The sequence below is a fragment of the Triticum aestivum genome, chromosome 5A, assembly GCF_018294505.1.
Source record: "Triticum aestivum cultivar Chinese Spring chromosome 5A, IWGSC CS RefSeq v2.1, whole genome shotgun sequence".
In the NCBI taxonomy this organism is placed as follows: Eukaryota; Viridiplantae; Streptophyta; class Magnoliopsida; order Poales; family Poaceae; genus Triticum; species Triticum aestivum.
Window position 1 is genome coordinate 610,583,140 of NC_057806.1, and position 11,005 is coordinate 610,594,144.

Sequence of the window (11,005 nt, forward strand, 5' to 3'; positions counted from 1 at the left end):
ATGCCTCTAGTAAGCCGCCGAGATGAAGCACACGAGACCACGCCGTCACGTTTGAGAGACCCACACTCATTGATGACGCGCTCAAGAGGTTAATAGGGCCACTACGCAAAGCACCGCTGCCGCTGCGTCAACCGGAGACGAGCAAAGGCTTTCACCCTAAGTCTAGGAAGGTAGGGGAAGGATCAAAGGGACACCCCTAGAGGCACACGACACCCATATGTATCACCGCCGCCAGCACCAAGGCGCGGAGCTTTCGCTTGACCTCCCCCTCCCACCACGTAGCTGGACCAAGTACACTTGACGAGGAACCCCAACCACAAAAAGGGGAGTGCAAATCTAGACCAGGGCTTGGCTGCCACCACCGGCAACGACTTCGCTAGGAACACCCGCCACAGCACACCGCGCCACCCACATGGCCGAAGTACACTGCCAACACCTGCTAATATGCTACCCGCAGGAGGGTCGATCTGTGTAGCCCACCATCCAGGGTCGCCGACCCGATATCCTTGGTCACGAGCATGCCCACACACCAAGCCTAGCGTCATCGATCACTGTACGAGAGGGCAGAAACCCCACTCCTTCCCGCTTATGGACAACACCCAACCCTGTGCTCCCCTACGAGCACGAGCAACTCTGGCTCAGCATTCAAATACGGACATACTCAAACGTCAAACTAACTAAGTCTCTATTCGCAAAAAGAAAACTAACTCAGACTCTAGCTACTAAACCTTGATAGTTGCATCCGGTCACGTTGCATCACCATTCAAGCATGAACCGGCTTTCTTTGATAATTTTCAAAAGGAGGGAGGGGGAGTCCCCACCTCAATATATTTCAAGACCGATGATCACACCATAGCCTATCATGGTATTTCTGTTCCGGCTTACGTAGCCAATTAGTCCAGAGAGTAAAGTGGTCTCTAATAGTCTTAGCTATTACTACAACATTGGAGGTTACCATCTCATTACGAAAGTTTTTGGCATTCCCAGCCTCCCATATCTTCCACGTGATCGTGAGTATGGCAAATGACTTGAGGTAGCTGGGCGTTGTTGAAGAGAAGAGCGGTTCTGCCTTGGGCGAGCATGGAGTAACATGGGCTGACTTATGCATGCAAGCCGACAGACGACCGGAAACCTAGTTTTTTCGCCAAAGACTCTCTAACACGAGTTTCTTTTTCCTACCCTGGCAGCCACCTCCTGCCGCCGAGCGATCTCCCAGATCTCGTCCATGCCCAAGCGACCCCGCTTGATGACCTCCTGTCTCAACGTCGGGAACTGTGACATCACGACTAAAGTTATGCTGAAGTCACCGAGCTTTGCATTGGTGGCCAAGCTCTCCAGGAGCGCGAGCTGCTCCGTTACGGGCTCGCCCTCCGCGTACCGGAACGTCCCGGCCTTCTCACGGGGCACGTTGAGTAAGGGATCATCCACCGACATGTCCAGGTCGTAGGTGCGCGCCACGGCGCGCCACACGGCCGCCGCGGTGGCGTGGGGCGCGTAGACCTGGAGGAGGCGGTCCGAGAGCGTGGCCAGGATGTGGCCGCGGCACATGGCGTCCGCGCGCGCCCATCGCTTGCCGGCGGCCGTATTCTCGTCGGCGGGGCGCTCCTCGGTCAGCACGTGCGCCACGTCGAGGGTCTGGAGGCGGAGCAGCACAGACTCCCTTCAGCGGAGGTAGCCGCTCTCTCCGTCCAGCGGCGCGATGGGGAGCAGAGGCGGCGCCGGCGACGACATCGACGCGCGCCTGGCAATGTTGTTTTTCTTGCCACTATCTCACGGCCTGGTACGAGGACCGCGAGGTGCTGTATGTGGTAATATATGGTAATATATACACACACGGACGTGGGTGGGTGCAACAATAAAACGACACGGACTCTAACCTGAGCTTTGCTACATCTACATGCGATTTCTCACAGAAGGGAAGTTACGGACTGACATGACCCAGTTAAAATCAAAGGATGGGGCCAGCTAAAATCAAGGAGGGGTGAATTCATGGTGGAGAGGAGGACACATCTCCCCGTGAAACCAGCCTGTAGCACTCTTTCCGTAAGTGTAGGATTTTCGCTCTAACCCACTCAGCCTAGTGCCGTGATACCGAGACGTATCCGTCCACAACCCTACTCGGCCTTCTTATTTTTGAGATTCTTATATCGGGCATATAAACGCACAGATCGCGGACCACAGAGGGAGCTTACACTACCCCCGGCTTACAGGCGTGCGCACTCGGATGGCGGACAAACAGTCTCACGGGCGCGCCAGGCGCCGGTCCAGAACCCCGTCGCACCTCCAGGGCTGCTCATTCTCCTCCTCCGCCCCAACCATCACCCCTGCCTGTACGACGATGAAGACGAAGCCTTCTTGTGATTGGGGAACAAAGCGCCCACGCACGGTGCTCAATGGCCGCCGCTCCGTGGCTACGACTGAATGGTACGTACGTGCTTCAATGAAATTTATTTGATTTTGGTCTTCTGATTCGTGTTTTCACAGGAGGGACTGGGCGAATCTTTCTGATGGACCGATTGGCGTGATCGCCGATTACATCCTTGCCCACGACGTGGCCGATTACATCCGCCTCCGTGCTGTATGCCGTGCTTGGCGGCGGTGTTGCATCGATCCGCTAGGGCTCGACGAGCTCGACCGCCGTCTTCATCCTCGGCACTGGATCATGCTCCGGGAGAAACTTGCCATTCCCCACCGCCGTCGGTTTCTCAGCCTCTCCACTGGCGAGACCATAGAAGTGGATCTCCTGGTGCTTCTCTGGCACAAGACACTCACGTCCACCCCCGAGGGCCTCCTCATCCTGCTCGATGAGTACAACCACATTCGACTACTAAATCCGCTCACACGCCACATTATAGAGCTTCCACCGGTGACTACGTTGCTGCCTTCAGACCATCACTATGATCTTTTTAATGGTCAATTATTAGCGTGGGGTTCCTTCATTGTCACTGATCCTATCTCATTTGTGCTCTGTTTCCCCTCCCTCGGCCACCTAAGCATTGCCAAGTGTTGGAAGGTAATACAGTTCAAAAGCTCGCCATATATAACTCCTTCCATGTTCTTGGGTCGTTTCTACTGTGTCATCCAGGACAACCTCATGGTATTGGAAACGAGCACATTCCCACGATTGGAGGTGGCTGCAAAGCTGCGTAAGCCAATTTACACAGTGACTCATACATCACACCTGGTGGACAATGGTGGAAAGTTGATGTTTGTGCACGGGCAACCTTGCTCGATGAGATATGACGTGTATCGTGTGGATTTGGAAAAGAAGGCTGTATTTCCGGTCAAGGGATTCGATGGACACGCACTGTTTCTGGGCAAACGTTTCTCCTTTTCAGTGTGCACGAGGGTTTTCCCTTTCATTAAGGGCAGCACTGTCTACTTGAGCTTTGATTTCGACGAGAGAATCAATGGGAAAATTGAGGCCTATTATGTGCCAGACCGAAGGGCCAAACCCAATAACTACATCATCTGGGACAAGTCCCGAAACTGGCTGCATAGGGTCTTGTTGTCGCCGCATAGTATTGTCGATTGTCTCTCCTTGTGCAATACTTTCAAAGCATATTCTCTATATTTAAAACCAATAATTTATATTGACATGTAAAAATTTGAGTTGTAGGTTTTCCCATTTTCCATTTGTACCCAAAGCCTTTTACAATTAATAGTGTTTGGCTAGTTCTGGGGAGGCTTGACTTTTTCTTCTAAATGTGTACAAAGTGGGATGTCTATTTCAATGCTTATTACATAATTGTTTTTCTTCTATCAACTCAATTCACTGAGATATATTATTTTTCTCACGAAAAACTTTTCATATGAATAACTATACTTTGATGAATTGTAGCCTCAGACACATATGCATTGAGGAGTTGCATGTTACCATATGTAAGAGCATCTCCAACGGGATGGGGCAAATTTGGCCCTTCATGCGTCTGCAAATGCGTTCACACAATGTTCAGGCATGTCTGTTTTGAACCCTCATTTGTCCGACCGCGTAGCCATGCACCCCCCCCCCCCCACACACACACACAATTGTCTGGACACACGCATATGATTGAGCGGATGAAGAGAGAAAGAGAAAAGGCTAAGTGGGATAGCCCAGACATATGAGGAGGATTTGAGGGGTCCAATTGTGTGGCATTTTTCTTCTCTCTCTTGCCCCAGTCCTGTCTGGGCGAACATACATGTACGGGAGAATATCCTGTGCTTCGGGAGCACCCAAGGACAGGTGCTCTAGCGTGAGCTACGTCGTTGGATCTAGATCCAATGGTCATCTAAGGATGCGCGGGACCTATACGTAATTACCAGACTCCTTGTTTTTTTTTTGCAAAATGTGCAAGCTCTCTCCATGGACACTGGATCTCGGATCATACGGTTGAGGAGCTCCCAGAGCATGTAAGCCTAGGTGCTCCCGGAGTACCTGATATTCTCCCATATAGGGACAAGAACAATGTGTGTGTGTGTTGGGGTGGGGTTCTGATTAGAGGTGTTCTAAGCATCTAGTGTGAAGAGTTTAGATATGAAAACACACGTTGTAGGATTTTTTTTTCTTTTAGGAAGTAAAGTAGGGGCCTCCTAAACATTTAGGTAATTTTGTCTTACAAAGAAAAAACCGCTCGAAGTAGCAAGCCTAGTCAACATCAAAATTGGGTGGAAACAAAATGGACTAAAATGCTTACTCTGTCTTCACAATTGATCCTTTGCTATATTCATCTTCGATGCCACTTGTGCCCATGCTTACTCTGTCTTCACAATTGATCGAGTTGCGTCTTGGTTTACAAGCGAAGTCACTCGGAAGCTTGTTCAATATAACCATTGCCAATTCAACGTCGTTTTTGTATGGGGGCTTACCCAGAGCCTCGGCGTGCGTGATCTGCTCTAGGAACGGCTAACTGTCGCCCAACACGAAGTGGTTCGAACAGCTGCCGCGTGACGCGGCACATGTCCAGGTCGTACGTGCACACCACGGTGGTGGTGTGGTAGATGTGGTCGGGGGAGATGCAGTCGCAGAGCGTTGCGAGGATGTGCCGCGGCATATGGCATCTTTTTTTCTCTTCTTTTTTTGATAAAAGATGCCATATGGGCGCCCACTTCTTCTTCTTTGCCGCTGCCGGGCCATCATAGTGGGAGCCGATCGTCGAGTGGTCTCTGGAGAGCACGGCGACGGCGAGCATGTGGCGCGTGGTGAGCACATGGGCGACGTCTAGGGCGTGGAAGCGGAGGAGCACCGATTCCTTCTACCGGAGGTAGCTCTCAGCGCCGTCCAGCGGATTGAGCTCAAGGGCCGACGCGATGGCTCGCAGAATCAACATTGCCATGTAAAAAACACAATGAGCACCATAGGTGTGGACGTATGGTGCATTTGCACAGGCACCTGGTGTGCATCGAACAGTGCAGCTACGTCCACAAAGGCCTCATCCGGGCCGCCGGCTGGGCGTGCTCGAGCCGAGTGCGACCTGCTCAGGGCCTTATATGTCCCACAAAACACCTGAGAAATCATCCGGAGTACAAAGCAGCCACCCAACGGACCAGGAATAGCATCGTAGATCCGTAGTAAACTCGGAAACGCGTAAGCGACGGAATTGTACCTAGTGCCGAGTCGGGATCCGTCCGGAACCACTGCCCACGATGCGTAAAAGGCAGCAGCACGGCATCGATCGGGCTCAAACACGAAGGAGGATGTCAGAGAAAGAGTCCCACGGGCGAGCCTGGCGGCGGTCGAGAACCCTACCGCACCGCTGCTCATGCTGCTCCTCCGCCCACCCGGCGGCCCGAACCATCACCGCCGCCGGTACCAGTACGACCATGAAGCCTTTTTGTGATTGGGGGGCAAAGCGCGCACGCACGGTGCCCAATGGACGGTACGTGCATCTTTCTCCCTGGTTTTCCACTAAAATTCAGCAGTATTCGATCCCTGTCTTCTGACCCGTGTTGCCACAGGAGGGACTGGGCGAGTCTTTCTGACGGGCCGGCCGGGGTGATCGCCGATCGCGTCCTCGACCACGACGTGGCAGACTACATCCGCTTTCGTGCAGCGTGCCGTGCATGGCGGCGGTGCTCTACCGATCCGCGTGGGCTCGATGGCCTGGACCGCCGTCTTCACCCCCGTCGCTGGATCATGCTTCGGGAGCAACTCGCCCTTTCGTATTATCGTCGCTTCCTTAACCTTTCCACCGGCGAGACCATAAAAGTGGATCTCCTGGAGCTCAACGCCCACATGATGCTCACGTCGACTCCTGAGGGTCTCCTCATGCTACTCCACGAGCGTATCTACATTCGGCTACTAAACCCGCTCACACACCACCTCATAGAGTTCCCACCGGTGACCACATTGCTCAAGTCGAACAGCCGCCGTATCCTTTTAGAGGGCCAATTATTAGTGTGGGGTTCCTTCATTGGCACTGATTCTATATCATTCGTGCTTCACGTTCCCGGGCTCCTAGGCATTGCCAAGCCTGGTGACGCGTGTTGGAAGATAATACGGTACGAAAGCTCAACATATACAACTCCTTTAATGTTCATGGGCCGCTTCTACTGTGTGATAAATGACAAACTCATGGTACTTGAAATGAACATAGGCCCTGTTTGGTTCATACTCTCTCTGTCCGGGTTTATTAGGCCTCTCAGCATCACAAACATGTCCCCTTTTATAAGGCCCCGCGTTGGAAAGGTGCATGCATGCAACCATTTCATTGGTTGTATTGAAAGCTATTGTTGTTGGTGCCATGACAGAAAAGTTAATACACTTCATGTGTGCTTTTTCATTGGATGCATGCATGTGAGAGAGTGCATTGGGAGTGGAATGGAAGAATTAATGTGAGCAAATTACTATGTGTCTTGGTCTAAGAGAAGTTGTCTTTATGCCTAATAAACCCGGACGGAGGGAGTAAGTCCTAGGACTTTTTCTAGTCCCAACTAAAAAGTCTCTAGTCCCTAAAAAGTTCCTCCATGTTTGTTTTCAGAGATTAAAAAGTCTCTAGTCCCTTTCTAGAGGTTATTAAATGACCATGTTGCCCCTAGTATATAGAAAAATAACAATCAAACAACACCATGGGGTGGCGGGCCATTGAATGCATGGAGGGGCATTGTTGGAAAAGTCACAAAAAGTCCCAAAAAAGACTCTCCTTGAGAGTCTTCTTCATTTAGTCCCAAATGCCTAGTTTAGTCTCTAAAAAATCCCTTCCGTTTGGTAAAAAAGTCTCTAAGAGAGACTTTTTCTAGTCCCTACACAAAAAAGTCCCTGGAAACAAACATCCCCATAGATCCACGACTAGAGGTGGTTGTTGAACTACGCCACCCAGTTTCCCCGGCACGTCGAACAGTGCATCTGGTGGACAACGGTGGGAAGTTGGTGTTGGTGCACCGTCAATTTCTCGTTATGAGGTATGACGTGTATCTTGTGGATTTGGAGACGAAGGCTTTATCTTTGATCAAGGGATTCAACGACCGGGCATTGTTTCTAGGCAAGTGTTTCTCTCTTTCGGTCTGCCCGAGGGTTTTCCCCTTCATAAAGGGTAGCACTATCTACTCCTACTTGAGCTTCGATTTCAATGAGAAAATCAATGGGAAAGTTGATTCCTATTATGTGCCACACAGAAGTGCCAAACCCACTAACTACGACGTTGGGAGTAACTCTCTAAACCGGTATAGGGTCTTGCCGTTGCCACATAGTGTTGTGGACTGTCTTTCCTTGTGCAATACTTTTCGTGCATATTTCCTACATCCATCAAGGATTTGAATTGTATGGTCTCCCATTTGGCATTTGTACCAGGAACATTTGTACTGGAACCTTTTACAATTAATATTGTTTGCCTAATTTCCAGGAGGCTGGACTTCCTCTGGTGTCATAGCGGGGTGTCTATTTCTATACGTGTACATAACTTCTTGTTCTACCAACTCAATGCATTGAGATGCAAAGTTTCTGACTACTTTGCTGAACTGTAGCCGAAGAATATATGCATTGTGTGGTGTTTGTTACCATATTTAACTGTCTAGTGTGAAGAGTATTCTTCTTTTGAAAAAGATTCAGATCTATTATAAATTCATCGAAAGTAAAAAGCACCTCAATCAAACATAATAAAAATTATATCAAAATTTCTAGACTATGGAACGACCACTATCACCGACTACCGAACGACCACTAACAAGCCGCTGATGCGCGGCTCCCTAGCGTGAAGTGTTTAGCTATGAACACGTACGTGCAGCAACAGGCCTCTTTTCTCTGGTATAAGGCGTCTTGGATTCAGTATGAACACATGCCGACTGAACAATGTTTTCCTAAAAATAGGCAGCCCCTGGCCGAGATATGTGCTATAATGCTATTTGCCCCCTACCGTCTACTCATGTGCTGGCTTGTCCAAGTTTGTTTCGAATCCTGATATGTCAAGGTGATGGTTCTAAGTGGTGCTCAGAAAATTATAGAAAAAAGATAATTTAAGAAAATCCCGAAAAGCAAAACAATATCCAAGTATTCCCTAGAATTCATCAAAGTAATAACAAAAATGATGTGCAAATGTTACTTTCCTGCACGATCCTTGTACAACCCTAACATAGACTAGTCAGATTGAAAACAAAGAAGGAAATCAAGAACTCCTGTCATCTGTTGTAGAAGGAATTTATGCTACGGGTAGCAACGCTCTCAAAGTAATGAGTCTTTTTAAATAAACTAAGAAAAATATATTATTCTTTAGGAATCAAATGGAGAAAAATGTCTGAAAATTTGGAAGCAATATCATAATCTTTAAGACAATATATAAACGAGAAATATAGAAAAGTACTACTATATTCAATAAGAGTTACGAAAAGCTAGTGACTCTTAACAATGCGAAAAGGGAAAAGGAATCATGAGTGCTTCAGTACCTTCGGTTCAACAAGTAAAGCATTTTAGAGTATCTATGGCCAGACACCTATTCCCTTCCATAAACGTCGAAAACTGCCGTCCGGTCAATGTTCAGTCAAAAGACGTGACTGAATCGGATCCCTTACTTAGTCCCTAAACGTCCGAACACCCCTCAAACCCATATCAAATCTGGGAAAGATTTGAGGCTGCTAGCTCCGGCACCCTACGCGGTCCCATCTGCAGACACACACACACTCCTTCCTCTCTCTTATCTCTTTGCCGGTCGAAGTCGGCTGTTGGGTTTCGGGTTCCGGCAGACCCTTGAGGTTCGAACACTGGGGTGCGCGCGGAGATCTCTCCCCTAACGATCTACGTCCGATCCTCTCGTGCGAACTAAGATGAAAATAATGAACAACACAAGACACACGATGTTTATACTGGTTCGGGCCACCGTTGTGGTGTAATATCCTACTCCAGTGTGTGGTGTGGTGGATTGCCTCTGGGGCTGATGATGGACAGTACAAGGGAAGAACAGCCTCGCGAGAGGTGTTCCTGAGCTGGTGCGATGAACTGCTAGGGTGAGTTCAGTCGCCTCTCTCTCTCTCTGCTGGGGTTCTACCAGATCTCTCTGGGGGTCTCTCCCTACTCTGTGGTGGCTAGCTCTATTTATAGAGGCCATGGGCCTCTCCCTAAATAATGAGCGGGAAGGGCGCCAACAATTGGCCATTTCGAAAGGGAACATCTAGTAGAAGTTATCCTGATCAAAGGTGGTCTTCGGCTGCCAAAGGCACTGACGATGACGCCGTCTTGGGCTCCACGGTGACCTCCGTCCTGCCGTCCGGCTGGTCTTGGTCTCGTTGCACCGGAATGGTAACCTTTGCCTGATGCCTTGGCCTATGCTTGCCCCCTTTGCACCAAAGGGGAAAGAAGGACACTGCGCAGGCCGGCGCCCGCCTGGCGCCCGCCTGGTCTTGATCATCATGGCTTGCGTCATGGGTTCCTCGCGAGGTCCCCTGCCTTGATCTCTCCGCCTCCTCGCGAGCTTGCCTGATGAGGCTGCCTCTGAGGAAGCTTCCTGTCGTCCGCCCCGCGAGGCTTGGCCCCTCGCGAGGGTCTTTGAGCTTGAGCTGATGAAGATGGGCCGCGCTGGGCCCTGCTTGAGCCACGCCGCAGGCCGCAGGCAGGCAAGTCTGGGGACCCCCGTTCCCAGAACGCCGACAGTAGCCCCCGGGCCCAAGGTGTGCCCGGGCTGGGCCCAGTAGGAAAACGAAAGGGCAAGCGCGAAGCGCCGTGAGCCCTATCAGCCTGCGGCCTTGGGCGCCACGTGGCGATTGATTGGACGTGGGCGACTGCGCTTCCCCACGACACCTCGGTGACCGCATGACTTGATAAGTCCCTGCATGCAGAGAAACTGGTCATGATTACCTGCGATCGTGGTGCATGGCGGTTGGCCTCCTCCGACTATAAGTACGGGGCTGGGCGACCCCCTTCGGCCCATCCCTCCTTGCTGCTCCTTTCTTTCTTCTTGATTACTCGTCGCTCCCATGGCTCCCAAGAGATTCTCGGCCGCGGAGAAAGGAAAGCCCCCCTAGGCTGGGCCTGACTCCCCTCCGGCCAAGCGCGGCCGAGGCCGCCCTCGCAAGTATACCACGGTCCCCGTGGTGGCCTCCCGCGGCCATGGAGGCGGTTCCCGGCGCGGTGGTGAGCGCCCGGTTGCCGACCTAGGCCACGCTTTCGCTCTGCGGAGGTGCTGCCGGAGTTCATCGTGTGGTCGGCAGACCCATCCAGATGTTTGCCCGCGCGCGTAGCCTAAGCCGGTGGTGCACCCTGTACTTCAAGTTTGATGGCGACGCCACCCTCTACGTGAGGGTGTTCGGGGAAGATGGTCGCCGTGCCGGGTGTTGCCCTGAAGACGACGACCGCGGCCGCCTGCCCAGCCCTGACTCTGACCTGCATGAAGATGGCGACTGGCGTACAGGCGGCGGTGCTCGGGGCTCGCCGAGCTTCGGCGACCCCCTCTCAGGCAGCAGCTCCTCCAGCGGTGGCCGCGACCAGCCTCCTCGCCGTCGCGCTCGCTTGGGCGAAGGTAGCGGGTCAGCCCGCCGTCGCGCCCCGGTGAAGCGAGAGGAGGGATCCGCCTGAGCCCCAGGAGCAGCTCGAGCCTTCGTT

General features: G+C 51.6%; 1 protein-coding gene across 1 annotated transcript; it reads right to left on the reverse strand.

The window, feature by feature from the left end:
• Nucleotides 1-784: 784 nt before the first annotated feature.
• On the reverse strand, nucleotides 785-1,763 carry LOC123107946 (uncharacterized). Its single transcript, XM_044529826.1, has one exon. The coding sequence runs from the start codon at nucleotides 1,546-1,548 to the stop codon at nucleotides 1,156-1,158; it is 393 nt and encodes a 130-aa protein (XP_044385761.1). The 5' UTR covers nucleotides 1,549-1,763; the 3' UTR covers nucleotides 785-1,155.
• Between the last annotated feature and the right edge of the window lie 9,242 nt (nucleotides 1,764-11,005).

What these genes read in the sequence shown, in the direction of transcription:
- LOC123107946 (XM_044529826.1), bottom strand. Translation starts at nt 1,548, where the DNA reads ATGTGCCGCGGCCACATCCTGGCCACGCTCTCGGACCGCCTCCTCCAG.